The following is a 19716-nucleotide window of genomic DNA, read 5'->3' on the forward strand; positions in this document are numbered from 1 at the left end:
CAAGCAAGTTCAGAAACTTCTGAGCTGAAATTTGTGTTTGAAACTCCCATGGTGTTGGTGGATTCTGAACATGGGGTCAATGCGTCGGCGGCAAACTTGATCTTATTTGAACCTTATGCCAAGACACTCAGGTAAATGGAGTGCCTTGACCAAGCTGCTACACCTATCAGAATATAACAAGATGAAGAGGTTCAAGGCATAAATTGAGAGGTGGGGAAATTAGATTAGTGGTTTTAGATTTCCGAAGAAGATGAGAAGGTGGTGGAGATATTGTGTAGACTGGAGAGTGGGCTGCAATTAGGAGTAGAATGAATACATAGCAGGGACTGTGGATGTCAGCGGCTGAAACGAACAGAAGTGGGAGTCATGGTGTATGCAGTCTTCTTACGTGGGTCAGATCACTTGCCCGTGTGATACTAAGATAAAACATACTAATTAACTTGTAAGTGATCTACTTAGATTGTTTGAGATGAGAAGGAAGTGTTGAAGTAGGCTATCTTGTTCTCATTGGACTATGAGAAGGAAATAAAGAGTCTTATTGTCTTCTATGCTTTGTGATATTCATGTGGCTGTTTGGTCCTCTGATTTTACTGAATACTTTTATGAGATTGTCTAATCATAGAAAGCAGTTTCATTGATGCCATTATGTGCTTCTGTTCTTTAAGGCAAAGATAAGACTTGTGCTTCATGCTTTATGTTCTTGATTTTGCAGGTCGAGCCTGCAGTTGGAGCAGCAATGCTGGCCTTGAATTTCCTCATGAAAGAATCAAAAGGTAGCCTCAAGAGTTAACTTTGGCCAATTCCAACTGGTTCGGTCACTTGTACAGTCACGAGGAAAAGAGATAGGGGAAAAAATGTGATTCAAAGAGAATATTGGAAGAGGAAATTTATTAATTGCTGAGATTTAATTATCCCAAAGGGCTTGCACAGAAAGACTGCTGGTCTCTCTATAGCTTCATTGGGGTGCTCGTTTTCTTTCATCTTCATGGTTTTTATTAACTCGTCAATTAATTAAGTGATTCTTTTGGAGGTGTAAACTGATATTGGAAAGCAATTATAAAGTCCTAGTTGCATATTGATTGCAGTTGTCTTTAATTTATGTTCTTGGTCTCATACTTCAGCAGATTGCGTCAAAAGTTTAAAATCCCACTGCCAAATACTTGGGGGTGTCAAAACTCAACCCGAACCGGTTGGATGACTAGAACTGACAGAAAACTGAATTGAACTGATTCCTCTAACGTTTGCGTTAATTTGGGGTTTTCGGGAACCGGTACAGAACCAAAACCAAAAAGCGACCGAAGAGATATATATATATATATATATATATATATATTTTTTTTTTCTGGGTATTATTTTATACATGTTGGGAATACAAAATTGAACTGGTAGCAACCTGATAACATACTGAATATGTAGACATGACCTCAGTTTTGAGCAGCAAGACTTCCATTGTGCCAATACAGGAATGGCTTTCTTCACTGAATTAAAGGAAATTAATGGCTCGAAATAGCATAGTTTCTGCTAGTAGTCCAGAAACCTTTCATGATCCATCAGAATTGGATGAAAAGAAGGAAAACAAATATGTAATTAAAATCTAATTAGGCTTATAGTCTTCTCCACAGTTTCCCCCAAGACGGTTGTTTGATTTCCATAAATTAGTTTCCATTTCTGAAGGACAAGGGCTTCTGATCCAGAGCCATTTCACGTTGGCAAAGATCTTCATCCTATGCTTGTTTGGGCTACTTTGTAACCCATAACTTGGCTGTCAATAAAGATTTCACCTGTAACTGAATGGGAGGTTTTCTGACAGCTTCCACTCACATTGTAGATGAACCATCCACACTGCGATACCTGAATCTTGTTTGGAATACCAATGAACATTAATCTGACCTACTCCAGATGGGTCTGCTTCTATCCAAAACCAACACTTAGAACTCGGGTAGTGACTAGTGAATTAGACAACTAAAGATTATTAGAGTTGATTTAAGCAGTCACTCGGGTTAAGAAGATTTGGGTGAGGCACTCATCAAAGGGGCATGATCCTGATCATATGAGAGTTATTAGGGTTGGGGGGAAACGAGACTGGGTGGGTGAAGGAATATTACCAAACCGAGGACTCGATAGATTATGTTAATTATAGAGGGAGCAACAAGGAAGTAAGTCCATCGCATGCCTGATGAGTTTGTTTCAGTAGGTTTTTGTGATGGCACAAAAATGAAGTTTTTAATGATCAATTGTAGACCAAAAAAAGAAAGGCAAGTTGAACCTTATTTCCATGTGGATTTAGGTAATACAAAAGGCTACAGCATCACAAAATGATAATTTAATTCCCCTCATTACTAATACTGCAATTAACAAATATACATTTTGGCCAAGATACAAGGGACTTCCAAGAAAACCAAAGCTTCCATCAAAACCAATTTCCTTCGCTTGACAAATAGAATATATTACAAACATTCCAAAAAAAATACATTACTATTTGGGACTGAAATAACTCCATCCAGTTCGTATCTTAGGCAAGACTGCCAGCTGAGTTATAGTAACCGCCAAATCTTCACTACTTTTTCCATCTCATTTTCTGCATTCAAAACTACACAACTAGTGGAAAAGCTTCCAAAACTTGGAGCGAGAGGTGAGACCCATCAGCATCATACTGCAGAAGACTGTCACCTCAAAAAGAGAATGATGGTATCCTGTTCATTTCATTGTTGCAAACATTTCCCAGATCATCACTTTTGACATATACAACACTAATCTGCAATAATGAAAGCACGAAGATTAGGACCAAATGAACTTCAACTTATCTGGTGAAGCACACCAACCCACACCAACACCTCCCCCCCACCAAAAAAAAAAAAAATGAGGAAGACGAGGAATCATAATTGTTGCACCATGTCACTCCTCAGGCCGAGGCTACTGTCATACATATCCCAGCAAAATAATTACACTGACATGCCTGGGTAGGGGTTATTCCATCTATCATGATTCATGAGAAATTACTGATAAAATGAATGTCGTCATTCAAAATACAATTTCTTTTTTTTTTTCTGGGTTCTTTTTTAACACTCAAGATGGGTGCAAGCATGACATCTTGTGAATCTAGTAAACGGAGTAAGGAGAAATAATTCTACACTGGCAATGTGTAACTTTACCTGCTTCCATCAGGTATGGGCTGCCAGTTTCTCAGTCTATGTCAACTCTATACCCTACTGAGTACTGATATAGGACCATTTCTCTCAAAGTTTATCTGTTAAAATTTGAATTTGTTTAAGTAAATGTCCAGCAACCATGGCTGGGCTTTCTTCTGTTGTGCAGTTAAAACCCTCATCCTAAATTTTACTACATCAGTAGGGAGAATTGTGACATACACATGGGACCCTTCTGTGCGACTGTAACCACCCAAGTTGCATCTTCCACATCCATTTGATGACTCAACTAGCAAACCTGTATGCTGACAATATTAACTGTAAGTACTAAAAAACAGAAATTGCTTCTTACATGGACCTGTCAAAGACTCAAAGCAAGCTGGCATTGACAGGCAGAAGCCAACTACTTATGCCATGTTTAGTGCTGAACTGGCTGATCTAAGCGCTGGACTGGTGACATGCCATGTTTTGGGCACCAGATCAACTGAATGGCCTACCATTTATTTAAATCATCCCCTGGCCACATGATAAATTATTTGATGACCCCGCTAGCAAACATCTCCTGTAGAAACAATAACTAGAGCCATAAGAAAGAGTAAATGCCTTTTACATTGTGCTGTCAAGGTGAGCTTGCCTTGAAGGTCCACCAAGTTAGGCCATGCAGAGGGGGCCTATAAGACCAAAACAACCATTAGGTGGCTAGGCTACGTCATGTACAAATATTTGAGGCCCATCACGCCACTAAATTTTCCCCCTGCATTTTCAGCCTCTAGTCTAATCCATCCAAAATTTACTTTACCACCATTTTTCAAAGCTCAAGACGGCCACCAAGCAAGCTTCTTTGTGCTGAAACTTACCAAATTAGCACATGGTGCCATGGACAAATGCATACAAATGTATGCGAACTGAGCACCCAAATGGAAAATACGTAGGGCAGTAAAGCCAAAGCTTGAAGGAAACATTTAACCCATTAAAATGATGACAATGTAATTTGCACAATGACATCAGTAAAGCTAATGAGTATGACAAGGAGTCCGGAGACAACTTTCAAGAAAATTAGGGTTCATTCATAGAACTTTGAAATTTAAGGATCACAGACACAAGAAAAATGATTGGTCTGCTCAAACCCAATATCAGTCTAGTGTCATGTGATGGACTGAATCAGGAACAATATGTTAAGATCTCTTACCTTATTGAAGATCTGATTAAGATAATTTAACAGTTTCTCCACTTAATTCTCTTCTAACCAATTTCAGGATCTCCATAATCTACAAAAATAAAAAGTCTTGAGATAAAAACTAGGATTTATAATTGCAATGCAAAATATTAGTATATGGAGTTCAAACATGCACAAGACACATGAGAAGATGTAATGGACAAATAAAGGTTCTACAATAGTACAATGACTCAAAATTTTAATGGAAATTTCATTGGAAGCAGCATAGGAAAGGATAAATCCATAGTGAACAGTGTCCCTACTGCTTACAAAAGATGCTTCTTCAGACTCCACTCAAAAATGACATACTTTTAGACTAAAACACATACATATGAGAAAATCTCCTACGCCAAAACATGTCACAACTAAACATCTTGCCATTTAACCTCTGGACAATCTTTTGACTATCAGATGAACTTATGTTAGCCAGACAGCGGAAAGGATACACTTGGGTGCAGTAAAGATCCTATTTCCCGAATTCCCATTAGCTTATATCGAGTGTGGAAAACAGTTGCAGCTCATAATTTGAAGAGTCTGGGTAACAAATCATGTCACCTTTTTAAATGCACAGATCAGATGCATAGAAGCCTACAATCATCAAACAGTGTCATTTGCCATGGCAGATCCTTAGTGGGACAGACAACTAATGGTTTCAAATAGCTTGGATGTTTGCCACGAATAGAGCAAAGGAGGTCAGACAGATATGGATCAAACGACAGCAGTCAAAAAAGCTACCCCCACAGCCCCACCAAAATAATAATAATAATAAGCAGCAAGAGGCAAAAGATATGCTGAAGAAAGGAATGGTGAAGCAAAAAAGAAGAGAGAAATCTTACCCCGGGATAATGTTGCAATATTGGCGAATAATGATCAAGAGCTATGTATATCTTTTCGAGAAGGTTTAGAAGAGCATCCACCTCATCCCCTAATAGGTCAACCTGAGGTCCAAGGAGAAGAAAGTGTAAGACACAGATTGCAAATAGAAGAGCCAAATTCTGGGTACATATAATACAAATCTGTGACACAAATGCATGGTTCTAATAGATGCATCAATTATTCTCTTTAAAGGCAGAAAGCAGAAATCCAGTTTCAATTCTGTAAGTTCTAGTACTAAAATAGTGATTAGGGTATTTTGTACCTCCTGTCAAAGGCAATTACAGAAAACTAAAAACTTTGGATAGAACTTTGGACTCCAATAGCCAGATTGATGAACAGTTCTCAGCTAACATTTCAATCCATGGCTAAAGACCAATTGAGTCTATAGCTGGTAAATGACTACTTGCATAAGTTGGTAAGGGCCTCTGTTTGTTAGCTGACAAGTATTGGATTGACACCTTTCAGCATGCTTTACAGGCTCAAAAGTAGCAACCTATCAGCACCAAAGATTTATAAATACCACCTTTAAATTTCGCTAAGTTGGAGCTCTGTGAGTGTTGATGACACAGATCTAGATTTGAACACCTGCCTTCACCCATAAATATACCTCACTCACTCCCAAGTCCCATCCGACAGCTTGTCTACCACATCGAGTGGGAAAACAACAAAATGGGAAAAGAGGCATTCAGGAATTGAAGATAGTCTATCAGTAAGCTTGACACTGCTCAGTAGAACTATCATTATCAGCTTTCTCACTGCCATATCAGTCACCGACCTCATTTGAGGGAAGAGCCTCAACAACTAACAGGGACAAGTTCAGATCTAAAAAAAGTTGCTTTGCAAAGTTTTCTATCGGTAAACCTCCTCCTGTAACACCATCTCCCACAATTTCCCTAATCTCTGGTTTTTGGTACATCTGAAAGTTGGGAATTCCCAACAAGTTGTAAATTGTCCAACAAGACCATTGGCACATCCAAAGTAGGAGCAAACACCTGGCTGAGGTCTTAACAGGTGGCTGGTGGTCTTCTTTTTTCTTTTTTTTTAATTAATGTTTACTATATTTTATTGAAAGGAGGACTTTTTTTGTTCTTTATCCTTTTCTAATAAATTCAAATATTTTCACTAAGGATAAAATCCGATTTAAAAAAAAAAAGGCATTGGCAAAAAGCCGCAGGAACACAACACACACACAAAATAGTGTGACCTTCGCTGTTAGGCAGAATCCAGGGTGAAGTAGAAAGCAATTCAAGGGGCAGTCAAGCCTCAACTCAACCACAACATGTGAAGTGGTGTTTTCCTCAATGATAAACATCCCAAACACATGTAATGGTGTAAGTGTGTAACTGGAACAAACAATTTGATATAAGCATAAAAGCAATAGTTTTAAGTTGTACGGTGTTGAACCTACCATTAGTGATTGTTCACTCTTAAAGAACAAAATAATGATATAACAAATTTTGTTAATCTGAGATCAAAACTCAGACCCAGAAACCAAACACAGGAAATTAGGTTTGGAGGGTGATCCATATTGATCAATCCACCCTATAGAGATTGTATTTATGGAAAATATGACGGCATAAATCTACAAAAATACCATCTTTCCATATGTACGTGTTGTTTTGACCTGCCTCATGCAAGGGTGTTGATATCCCACATCAAGAGTGGCACTTTGGTTTCTTCATATACCTATTGTCTCTCCTCCTACTAGTCTAGGCTTTTGAGTGGATCTAACATTGTTAACATGGGATTGCTTTGTAAGTGGTTTTCATATGAGTTTGTCATTATGCTGTTTTTAGCTTTCCCCCCCTCTTCCTCATAATGTTTTACTATCTTGGACTCAGGGTTGGGGGAGATGAATATGCCTTCTTTGAGTGAATGAGATCGGTTAAATGAAAGGCACAGAATTTGTTCTATGCCTTCTTTCATGAGAAAAATCAGTTTAATAATCCCAACTGATTCACATTATCGATGAGACTAAATTCAAAGTACCAACAGTTTCAAAGTAATTAACATATTCTTGTGATCACAATAAATTCTACATTAATGTCAGTCAATTATCATATTAACTAATGCTCAGCAGGAGGGAAGATGAGTGTATGAAACTCTGAATACCTCTGACTCAGCCTTTTGGAGGTCAGAACATCTTCTTTCAAGTCTCTGTTTGTAAGCCAGCCCCGTTCTTTTAATTTCTGTAGCCCTTTGGACTAATGGATGGCATTGTGAAGTCAATTTTTCCAACCTGAAAACCAAACCAACATGATATTTATGATCTCCATTTCAATAAACACCCAAATATATATATATATATATATAACCTAAAATTAGAAGGAAAACAAACCTGGCAATTGGGACATGACTCAAGTATTCACTTTCTTGAGAGAAAACATATTTACAAGTTTATGTTAGGTGGACACATTTGGCACAGACCCAAAAAGTTACTTTAAGACTATGTGCTTGTCTGCAAGTTTCAAATGAAAAGGATGAATGGGGATTGTCCATTCAAAATAGGAAATGCACCAGTGAATCATATTAGGAGTTGATTAAGTTCAGGCTTGCAGATTAGAAGAGTTGGAAATTGACATGACAAGGGTGCATCAGCGTTCCTCACAATAACGTACTACGTTAGGGGGTTCAAAAGCCTTACCTCCATCTGACCTACCGGTGCAATGTCGATCCACAGCTAGACATTTAAGACCAACAGATGAGACCCAGCTAGTGAGCAAGTTGAGGTGATGGAGGTGAGGAATTTGAACCATCAACCAAGTATCCTTGTAATTTATCTCAGACAAAGAATTAAAATTTGTTTGCCAATGATGACAGAGGTAGTCTGTGCAGTTTTCTGGTATTTAGTTAATGAGTAAGTACCTCAAAGAATTCTGCTCAACATTCTTTGTTAGTCGGCACTTAAAATCCGCAACCGCTTTTGATAATGCTTCAATAGAAATCATAATGCATTCCATTTCCTTCCCATGTTCCCTTTCTTTTGATTTGAGTAATGATATGGTGGCTTGCTTCTCTTGAATAACAGCCTGAAGATCTCTTCTTTCTCCATCAGCTACACTTAACTTCTCCATTTCTAGCTTAAGTTTCTGATCTAGTTTGCTAATGTCTCCCTCATATTGACCTATAAGTTTTAAAGTCAAGTCAAGTATACTCTTTATTGAATCTGACTCCTTTTCCTTCTCTGCCATTAATATTAATAATGAGAACTGCTCTCGCTTCAATTGCTCCTTCTCCTCAGTCTCTAACCTTAGGGATTTCTTAGTTTCTAAAAGTGTTTCTTCAATCTGTTCATTTTCCTTTTCATATTCAGCCACAATGAGATTGATTGCAGCCTGGGCATTCTTAAAAGCTTCTCTGTGAATTATTCCACAAACTTCTTGCATGATAATATATTCCATATCTGAATCTGTGACACCACATTCCATTATTGCCTCAGCTTCCTTAACAGCTCCCCTGAGAATAATCCTACAAATATCTTGCATGAGTTTAAACTTCGTTTCTGAATCTTCGATATCACACTTGAAGTTTCTAACTACATCCCTAAGGAGACAGATGTTTATCTCTTCCCTAACTGAAACATCCCATTTTAAATCTTCCATAACACAGTTAAGCTTCCTTATTTCTTCCAACAAGCCTACCTCCGTCATAGAATGGTGGGACGTTTTATCTGTCGCATTGGATAACTGTGATGATAGGTGTTTGACTTCTTCTCTCTCATTTGCAAGGAAATTTTTTAGCAGACGGTTCTCAGAATGCAAAGCATCAAGTCTATCCTTTAAGATGCGGATATTCATGCAATCTTCATAACTCACAGGCAATTCCTTTTTCTCCTTCAGGATACCATCCAACTTTGACATGACCTCAGGGATCTTCTTCTTCAATGAGTCAAAATCCTTATCCCTCCTCAAAGATTGCGGACCTCTTTCTTTTAGAGATTCCCTCTTAAGGGCGAAATATTCCTCAATCTTCTCTTGCAAAATAGACTCATGGTTTCTATTCATTTTGGCCATTTCTGCTTTGAAAAAGATGATTAATTCATCACTTGACTTGTGCTTCAGCTCAGCAGAGTCCATTCTATCTAGTGAAGAGATCTTAGGTTCCAGTTTTCCATTTTCCTCAAGGGAAGAGGGAAGTGATATGTGACTGCTAGCCTTTTGATTGATATTATCTTTCAATACAGCATTACATTCTTCACCACTTTCATGAGATCCATGACATGGTAGATGGCCTAACTCAGAACTGGATAAAGACTTTGAAATGAAATCCAGCTCTTGGCGCAGACTTGAAATCTCATTGACCAATTGGTTAATTTTTTCACCACTACAAACTTCAATTTTCAATTCTTGTTGTAAGCTCTTGATAGAATTCTGAATCACCATGGCCTCAATTTCTTCCTGAAACTCCCGCTCTTGCTGCCACTCACTAATTGATGTCTTAGACAAGTAAACCATATCGTTAACCTGGTGAAAGACAGCATTTACAGTAACTCTCAACATATTTAGGGTTTTATCCACTTCCTCCCATTTGTCATCAACCTTTCCTTGAAAATGATCACCTACTGTGTGTGAATCAACACCAAATATCGTTCTATCAGCCATTTTAAACTCCTTAAGGTTGTTTATGTCTTTTTGGAGCCTCTGAAACTGCTCTTCTGCATCCCCACTTAAATTTCCAAAACAAACATCAATTCTACCCTGCTCTGAATGAGTGCCAAGAAAGCTTGACTGCAGCCTAAACTGTGAACCGTCATTATCCATTCCAACAGTTAAGAACCTTAATTCCTTGACTTTATCTGCATCAGCCTCATAAATTTGCAACCTTTTATTCAATGTCTGCACCTCCAATTCTTTCAAAGCTAATTTTTCAGCAGCCTCTTTAATGACAGCATTCACCACTTCCTTGATGACAGAATCACTCACCTTCCTTGAAATCGTGAGGCGGTCATTAATGTCTTCCAAATATGAATCTAAATCATCCAAGATATGAGTTCCAAGATTCTCATCCCCAAAGCTAATACTTGGCTGCATTAACCCATCACTAGGTGAAGTAAATCCAGCACTCCGAACCTCCTTAAAGCTAATATTTGAATGCATAAACCCATCACCAGGTGAAGTAATTCCAGCACTCTGAACCCCTGACCCATTCAAAACCTCTGAACTCCCCATACTTATTTCAATTGACTAACCCCAATCAATCCCAACTCACACTTGGAAGTATAAGCTCACCTAATAGTCAACAACAATCCTGCACATCGCAAACCCAGACACAAATCATGAAAATACACGAAAAGAAACCAATTCACAGAATAATAACTTTTTCTCCTCGGCCAAATTTAGTAACCGATGCAGACACACAAAAAACAGTTCAGAAATAGATAAATGGGTCTTAGAACTCCAAATTTACTAAATAAAACCATAGAATCTGTAGCTTCAGTGAACACTTCAATTGAAAACGAAACGAAAATTTTAAACACATCAATAGAACAAAAGTAAAACGAACTCACTGATTCAAATGCAACAGTAACTCGCCTGAAGCAGTGTTCTGTTCTGGAACAAGTAGCCGTTGAAATCAGCAGATAAAAGCTTTGGTAATCCCGCTAAATTTTTTAAACTCTCCCGTCAAAAGATCTCTTCCAGGTTCACCTGCAAAATCTCTGGCTTACCTTTCTCTCTTCTGAGTTTTTAGGGTTTTTGGGAAGAGAGAGAAAAGTGAAGTTATTGCCTTCTTGGAGCGGCAAAAGAAAGGAGTGTTGAGCGGGAGCGCCTGGGAGACTTGACTTTTGCCCCCTTTAATGCTTAATTTACATGCACTGCCATTATGATTTCTTTGGGTTAAACTACTGTGTGATAGTAATACAAAAGAGTTGTCTGGCCTTAACCCATGATCAGCCACCTGTTTCGGTTGACATTTCAAACTTCAAAGCATGAAATTGATCAGACGGTTGGGATTATCTGATGAGGAGCATATCATGTGGGTCCAATGCCAGTCTATCTCTAATCACTTGTTAGGTATGAGCATGAACTGGTCCATAAAAAGCACTGAATAAGGAGTGTTTTCTCATGATGGGAAGACCTTTTGTTGGTCAATTGTGTACAACATTGTTTGAGAATCATGAGGGAGAGAAATAGTGGGCCCGTCAGTTGGAGCAAACAGGTTGAAAGAAACCGTTAATTGTGGTTGTGGGTGGAGGTGGGTCCCAACGCAAGAGAAGCATAGTATCATATATATTTCACAATTAAGTAATAACGAAACAAAAATTGAAATTGGTTTGAAATTTCCATAGCAATTAAACAAAGAAAAAAAAAATTAAAAGACAAAATGAATGGTGTTTAAAATGCATTCTAACTATGATCCTGACCATTTTATTTTAATTTAATTTATGGTACCTACACGTGTCAAGTTTTTGTGCATGAGATTAATTTTTGCATCTGCTGAATTATTAGTGGGCCCAGAAGAATATTTCTTTTTAATAAAATCATTTAGAAAAAAGAAAAAAAAAGAGATCACCAACTTGATTAATTATTGAGCTATGGTGGTAATCACTATCATCACTTTACTTTGACACCCATTCCATTGCTTTTGTTTAATCCCCTCAATGTGTCAATGATTGATTAATGAGAAAAAGTTTGGATCTTAAAAAGCTCTATCCATTAAGAAGCATACAATAATGCAAGTGGGTTTCTTATAGTTTTAATTTAGTTAAATTTAGATAATAATTTCGATCAATTTAGAAATAATCTCCTAACGAAGTGAGAGCAAGGCTGCATACATTATGACTCTCCCCCTCCGGCAATGGTTGGAGCCTCATGCACAAGATGTAATCTTAATTTAAAAAAATCCACTGTATAATTCCAAATGCTTTCAAAGTATAATTGTACAATTCATTCTCCTTAATTATGATTTAGAATTGAAATCTACAAGAAGTGAGTTGTTTAAGACCCACAAAATATTAAGATTGAAAATATGAGATAACAAATATACGTAAAATGAATAATAGATTTAGATGTTTAAGAATTAAGATCATGGATGCATTTGGTATGAAACTAAATTATCAAGGCCTTAAATTACTAACTGAACAACTCAATTGACCCGAAACTTGATATATAAACCGGGGATCTTTGGATCTACCTCTCTATAAAATTTCTGCCTATATTAAATATGTTATGTGATACAAATAGGTGGACCATCCATATAAACCAAAGTGACATCCCATGGTGAATCAAAGGTCTTTTGGTAAATATTTCATATTTAAAGAATTAAAAGGGGTTTTATATTTTTTGGTAACTTGGCTATTGCTTGATTGAACAAATCAAACAGCTTAACCCACCTTGGGCAAGAGAGGTTTAAAATCTAAATGATGGGTCGACCCGGTCCGGGAGCAAAAGATTCAGATGTTGTTGCTTACACGTGATTGTGCATGTGCTGACCTGTACTGATAGTATGACTCTTGACTTTGACATTTAAAAATGAAACTTCCATTAACTAATCCCTTTTTAAAGTGAAATTTTCCCCTTTCACTATATCTGCATGCGATGGAAACTTAGGGTTTAGGGAATCCTATGTTTCCAAATGGAACTTCCACTAACTACACCCTTTTTATAGTGAAATTTTCCCTTTTGACTGTATCTGCACGCGATGGAAACTTAGGGTTTAGGGAATCCTATGTTTTCTTTCCACGATGAGGCAAAAGATTGGTCCGTGCATGCAATTGATTTTTTTTTTTAAGATTTATATGTCTTTATTTTTTTATGTGGGCTTGAAATGGATTGGTTGAATGACGCATGGACACCATCTAACTCAATACTCCTTTATATGCATAAAAATCCTCTGCGAGAGGTTGTGAGTGATAGTGAAGATCCAATGCCTAAGATGCAAGTCAAGGGCCTCTCAACTATTGGATCCTCACTATCACTTATTGCTTACCATAGAGGATTTGAATCCTTTTCACATTGCTCTTTAACCATTCTATAACAACAATAACAACAACAACAATTTAATATTTTTTTAATTAAATGGAGTCTGTTTTGAAAAAAAAAAAAAAAAAAAGAAATAAGTGAGAGGAAGAACTTTGTCCATCTAGTATTTTTCATGCTCACATACGGTCTCTATTTTCAAAGGGAAAAAGATGTATTTCTCTCATATTTCTTTCATGAATAATCAAGAAGCTACTTCTGATTGTTTATGCCACAACCTGTATGGAGGATTAATCTGACTACTCATTATTTTGACTTTGCTCGATTAGACAATCTGTGATTATTAAGTTTTTCTTCTTGTATTTTTGGCTGTTGATTTAAGAAAGTCAAGATCCATTTATGCAACAATCAAGAGGGTTTCTAGCTATCAAGTATTTTTTTATTTTGTGGCAATTTAAATTTAATGTGTATACATATTGTTCTTATCATCATCTAATCAACAAATTGTACATTGTTTCCTAAAAATATTTAGAATGCACAAGTCAATGAAACAATGAATAAGATGAGTAATAGTTACCAAAAAAAAAAAAAAAAAAAACTAAATAAGATGATTGGTATTGTAGTTCTGATAAATCGCACGGTAGAGAATTGATTTTTTTCTTTTTTTTGGTAGGATTAGGATTGATTTTGTGGTACATCTCTTTTCGATGTTTGTTGTACTATTTGAAGCTAATAATGAGCCATCAAAGAGTGCTCTTGATTCTTTGGAAGATCGAAACACCTACTAAGCTTGCATTTGCTGTCACAAAGCCATCCTTTCTACATAGAAATCCTCTGCATTGAGACAATGAGTAACATTAAGGATCCAATGGCTGGGGTGCATGTCAGAACCCTCTCAACCGTTAGATCCTCACTACCACTCATTGCTCATTGGAGAGAATTTGAATCCTTCTTTCTTATCTTTATCAATAACACCCTTGCCACTAAAAAAAATATAAAATTTCTCAACACCATCTGTGAATACTTAATACACGAGATTACTGTTACCATATGATCTCGGAAAAACAAATGTATGTAGCCTTACCACCTGTGAATATAATAAAATGATTGAAAAATATGGTTGAAGATTCAGTTTGGAATAGAAAATTTTAAGACAACGGGGATAGCAAGTTACTTTCAGCCTTGACGGTGCCTACAATTGAATTGTTTCTTCGGATTTATCTGTCTTGGTCTTTGATTCTTTTTTATATGTGGACTTGGAATTGGTAGTTGCATGGTGAAGGCATGTGACACCATCTAACTCCACATTCCTTCACATTCCTTTTTGACTCTTTCCTCAAAACAAAGAGTAAATATTTGTTATATGAATAGCCAAGAAACTACTTATGAACCCTTGATTCTATGCCACAATCCATATGGAAATTAATATGGCCATCAATCATTTTGATTTAACCTTGATTTTATAATATATTATGAGAAAAAAAATAATTTGAAAACAGCGTGGTATTTACGCTTAGACACAGAGGGAAGGAGGCAATTTGATCGCCTCATCTTTATTGATACTTCTGTGCGTGTTTCTATTGACCTAGCACGTACAGGAGTCACAATTTTTCAGGAATCCTTTCTCACGTATCATTATTGGTTTTCTATTCTTATATTTTTTGCTATTAAATTCACGAAAGCAGAGATCCATTTGTGTAACAACCAAAATGGTTTCTAGCCACCCAAACAAAACCACCCCCCCCCCAAAAAAAAAAGAAAAGAAGGGGGGTGTTCTAATTATCAAGCATTTTTTTTTACATGGTATTGTTGGTTGGCCACTAAATTTAGCACATACTCATATTTCTATCATTATCTAATTGTACTGTATGTCATTATAAAATACATAGTATGTAAAACCATGAATTAAATAAATAATATTAAAATTTTATTTATTATTATTATTATTTTTTTGGTGTTAAAGACACTAGGATTTATTTCGTGGTATATCACTTTTGCGTCGCTCAATCATTTGTATATTACACGTGTTCAACAGAAACGCGGAGGTGGCCATACCCTTGTCTAGGCACTCTAGGTCACTAGGGTATGGTACACATCAGCCAGCGACTCTTAGTAACAATCCATCATTGATTTCCATCCATGGTTTTAGTGCACGATATCGAAACGGTTATCAGGCATCCCCAAGTTCAATATAGTATTGAAACAAAGAGAAATACCTTTTCCTTTTACTTTTGGTCCATACCATTCAATCGACACGATATCAGCTAGGTATCGAGAACAGAGACTTCACAAATGCAAAGTTATCCTCAAGGCAAAATCTTTGGGATTGGGCTGCCTTTGGATGACCTAAAGAAGCTCAGCTCTTGCACTCATGTTGGGATTGGAGACTGCCTCCTAATACTAATCTTGTTTGAAGAATTAGTGAAACACAAACCACATTAACATTATAGATTCTATATATGCTTTGCAAATGACGCAATCGTGGTGACATAGCTTAATGTCAACATTAGTCGTCACAGGCAGATTACCCAATGTTTAAATTTGTTACTAGAAATTAGGGCTGCAAAATGGGATGAATTTAGGCTCAGCTGTCAAAATAATTGGACTGAGCTTGACTGGGCTTGGGCTCAACTTGTTTCAAACTTCATTAATTTTCAAACCCAGGCCTGTTCCAGTTTCACCGGTACTGGAAAGGGAAAGTTATACTATGAGAACTAATAACTTTAAGATATTGTTCGTTTGCAAGGGTGGGGTATCCGTGGATTTCCAAATAGTTAGGGCAAATTGGGAATTGTATAGATAGACGCACAGCCCCAGGTTAAAGAAAAAAAAAGAAAAAGAAAAAAAGAGCATCTGAAAATGTTAGAGAGAGAGAGAGAGAGAGAAAGAGAGAAATAATGGAAATATGGTTTCCACATCAGCATCACATTTCATGCTATAATTGGCCCAGACCACTATCTACAATAATAGATGGTTCAAGCTAATTCTTGATCCAAATACAAAATTTGGATCTAGTAATACTGCAGCCAAAGCCAGCCCATCGTGCTGAGATATGGATCTTGGGTGGCAATGGCAAGAATTCCCACCGCCCAGGATCCAGCTCCTCTCCATAGAGGTCAGGGATCAGAGTATTCCACGTTTGAAAGGACCCTTGCATGCATTATGAGGTTACCCTACTTGGGATCACTCTTTGGTCCCTAGACTTTATGGATAGAGATCTTATCCCACCGCCCAAGGGATATTCAGACCACGAGTCAGAGCAATTAATGCACTAATGACTCGTGATCTGATACCCATAGGTGGTAGATCTTGTGGGGAGGTCACCAAATGGGAAGAAATCTAGACTCAGGAATGGGTTGTCTTTCGTGACATGTCAATTTTGAAACTTGACAAAGTTGCCAAAACTCTAATCCAACCTATTTCTTAATCATGTTAGAGTCCCAATCCTAAGTCCTAACCAAACTTATTTATCAATGGGTCGTGTTTCAACCGGTTATTTCTACCACAAAATAAAAAGGAGTTTCAATCGGTCATAACTAATTAATATTAGGAAGAAAGAATGCTACCCGATAGAATGTACCTGCATTAAGAAACAAAAGGAGTGAAAAGACTGTGTTGAAGATGCTCGTGCAGGTCCTCCCATTGGCCACGGGTGTTAATGTGCACGTACATTATCAGGTAGCATCCTCTCGCCCTTAATATTATAGTAACTTTATTCCAAATTTTCAATAACTCATGTTAGAACATTTAGAAATTTTATATGATCCCTACTCAGTGCACAACACTACTTTCAAATCAGATTAAAAAAAAAAGGCTTCTTCTACTGCTGCTGCTCTCTTCCTGAGTTTTACTTGGGATTTTACCACATAGACCAAACAATGTCAATGTGTTCTCCCAATGGCCCAAATTGTTTAAATTGTAGGTAATGAGAAAGTAGGTGCAACTGGTCTGAATTTGGGTTCAACTTTGAACCAAATTAGAACCAACTACTCAAAAATTTGGATGGTTAAGCTTTTATATATATATATATATATATATAGCTAAACAGAAACTAGAAAAGACTCAAAATAGATCACTTTAGCCAAGATAGATCACTATAGATCTCAGGCCTTGGGGTCCCTTATGGTAAATTGAATGTCTTTCACATGTATTCTCGGAATAGAGATTCTGGGTCTAGAATGCATTTTGGAACTCAGTCCTCCTTTATTTTCTCATTTTAAAATACATTCAAGATGCAAAATCTATTCTAAAAATACATATCAAACACAACCTCGGCCGTGAAATTCTTGTCCTGAGGAAATAGATGCAAAGTTGGTACAGTAAGTAAAGAGAGAGGATTAGGAGAGAGTTGGTGGGGCCCGGCCCTCATCAAAATTTGGGTGTGCCCAAATCAATGCTCTCCCTATATTATTGTGCATATTTATGAGGGTCTTGACTTAGTGGCCAGCATTTGAAACGTAGGTGAAACCAACAATTTATTTGGTAAGCATCATAAATACATATTTCTCAATTAATTCATGCAACACTTACAAAGAAAATAGCTCTTATACAATTAACATAGTTGATCAAGTTAAAGAATTAAAGCACCACCTGACCACCTTTTGCCATGCCCACACTAGAAGATTGATGTTCTAGTGATGGGAGAGTGGATCAAGTACTCGAATGAGAATTATTCTTATACGGGTTTGATTTGCACAGATAAAATTTACCTAACAATTAAGTTTGTGGTGAATTTCATCGGTGTGAATCAACCCGTACGAGAATGATTTTCGTACAAGAACTTGATCCACACTCTAGTGATGGTACTCATTGGACACCAAAAAGCAAAGAAAGAACTAGTTATTGATAGTCTTGAGACTCAATTGTCTGGAACTTGTGAAGTGGGTTCCTCACAATTAACACCTTCATACATTTGGAGACAACAGGTTGTTCATGGGAGGCAGTACTGCTATATCAGCTTGATCTCTAAGCCATGAGAAAATGGTCTGAAAGACAAGCTCCACATTTTCTTTTGTTTCACCAATCAATTGATGCCACATCCCTGGAAAGATCTTTAGGGTTTTATCTTTACTTCCAGCCAACTCATAAACAAGTCTTGCAGAGTCCGAATCACAAACTAGATCATCTTCCCCATGCACCACTAGTAATGGAAGTTCAAGTTTATGGAACCTTTTCTTTATTTTCTCACACACCCTAAGGAATTCAAGTGCAGTAGCAGCTGAAGGCTTACCGGAACTCCGGCAATTCGGGCTCTTTACAACCAATCTTCTCTTCCACTCCTCCTTATATGACTTACTTGCCAATGGTTTTGTGATTGCAATTCTCCATTTCGGCGCGAAGTAAGCTGCCATCGGAAGAAGTTTTTCGAGTGGCCAAGCTGGTTTGTATCTTGGAGACACACCACACATTGCTCCATTCAATAGTAAACCATTCCATAACCCCTTTTGTTTTAGGGAAATGAGTATGGCAATGGCACCTCCTAGTGACTCACCATATAGGAATGCTGGGAGCTTTGGATGATCAGCACGGCAAGTGTTAAAGAATTGGATACAATCGTCGACGACCGGGTGGATGTCGGGGATGTGACCATATGAGCCATCAGAGTAGCCATGGCCTTGCAAGTCAAGTGCACATACAAAGAAACCCAGTTTAGCAATGGCTGTGGCAGTTAATTGGAAGATCCAACTGCTTTCAGAGATGTAACCATGGACCATGGCAACTAGGCCTTTAAGCTGAGCCATATTTGTTGCATCTGGGTACCAAGATTGTGTGAAGATCTTCATATTTCCTTTGTTGAGAATGAATTCTTCTTGGTGAATGACATGGTGGGTTTTGTAGAATTCTTCCTTTGTGAGATCTCCAAAAGGGCTATTTTCACTAGCTTGATGGATTGGATGAGCCATTTGATTTTGAAAGTACCTCAGTTATGTAGAGAAGCTGAAAAGGATCTTAATATATAGTTGCTCTTGCACTAAAATTACCATCTTCTCAACCACCCTTTTTTATTTTTTGCCCCTTGCCTTATTTTTCAAAATCAATTAATGTAAAAGTAATACTACCATTTCATTTATAAAATGAATTGCATTAAATGATTTTCAACCTTTTAAAACCTATTTTACATTGCTGCTAGTGTGCAGATCCTTTTGCATGCAAAGACACAGAGAGGGGTCTCCAGCCCCTCTCCTGATTTATAACCTAGGGCTCCCATGCACTCCAATTAGCACTCGGGCATAGCAAGAAACCCTCTTTAATAAATAAATAACAAAAACCATTGTTTTCATATCGAATTTTTATAGGGTATTTTCATCTTTATCTATTTTGGTTGGTCTTATAGGTCCAATCAGCATAGACAGAAATCAATCAATATTTAATTTGGATCAATAAGAAATTCAATCAATCCTATTTGTGTTACTTTTGATCGGTTTGATTGTGTTTTGGTTCAACCTCCAAATTGATGCCTCTAAATTCATCATAAACTCAACGAAATTTAGCTACTGCCCAGGTTGCAGCTAAGTAGCTACAACCCTTGTGACAATAAAAGAAATGGAATTTTAAAGGGACA

The 19716-nt window shown here is 37.2% G+C and overlaps 3 protein-coding genes across 8 annotated transcripts in view; 1 reads left to right on the plus strand and 2 right to left on the minus strand.

Moving 5' to 3' along the window:
• LOC122077778 (N-acetyl-D-glucosamine kinase) overlaps positions 1 to 1095 on the plus strand; it is a 9869-nt gene extending 8774 nt beyond the window's left edge. The window contains exon 7 of the mRNA XM_042643648.1: positions 713 to 1095. Within this exon, the coding sequence (XP_042499582.1) occupies positions 713 to 790 (78 nt within the window). The 3' untranslated portion in view covers positions 791 to 1095. The remainder of the gene's footprint in view (positions 1 to 712) is intronic.
• A 1213-nt stretch (positions 1096 to 2308) lies between these two features.
• Positions 2309 to 11008, minus strand: LOC122080179 (WPP domain-associated protein). Of its 6 annotated transcripts, none has more exons than XR_006140618.1 (8): positions 10745 to 11008; positions 8104 to 10485; positions 7351 to 7477; positions 5199 to 5300; positions 4336 to 4414; positions 3644 to 3708; positions 3369 to 3444; positions 2309 to 2755 (listed from the first exon to the last, which is right to left on the minus strand). XR_006140618.1 is itself a non-coding variant. In XM_042647091.1 (6 exons), exons 2-5 carry the CDS (start codon positions 10404 to 10406, stop codon positions 4352 to 4354), a joined length of 2595 nt encoding a protein of 864 aa, XP_042503025.1. In that variant the 5' UTR covers positions 10407 to 10485; positions 10745 to 11007; the 3' UTR covers positions 2309 to 2755; positions 4336 to 4351. The 6 variants fall into 6 exon arrangements, 1 of the variants encoding a protein (XP_042503025.1); XR_006140619.1 differs by having other exon boundaries at positions 3369 to 3451; XR_006140620.1 differs by lacking the exon at positions 3369 to 3444 and having other exon boundaries at positions 3499 to 3708.
• Positions 11009 to 17603: 6595 nt separating this feature from the next.
• LOC122079066 (caffeoylshikimate esterase-like) lies at positions 17604 to 19078 on the minus strand. Its single transcript, XM_042645308.1, has one exon. It carries the CDS (start codon positions 19055 to 19057, stop codon positions 18059 to 18061), a length of 999 nt encoding a protein of 332 aa, XP_042501242.1. The 5' UTR covers positions 19058 to 19078; the 3' UTR covers positions 17604 to 18058.
• Positions 19079 to 19716: the final 638 nt, after the last annotated feature.

Source organism: Macadamia integrifolia, chromosome 5, assembly GCF_013358625.1.
Source record: "Macadamia integrifolia cultivar HAES 741 chromosome 5, SCU_Mint_v3, whole genome shotgun sequence".
NCBI classification, from domain to species: Eukaryota; Viridiplantae; Streptophyta; class Magnoliopsida; order Proteales; family Proteaceae; genus Macadamia; species Macadamia integrifolia.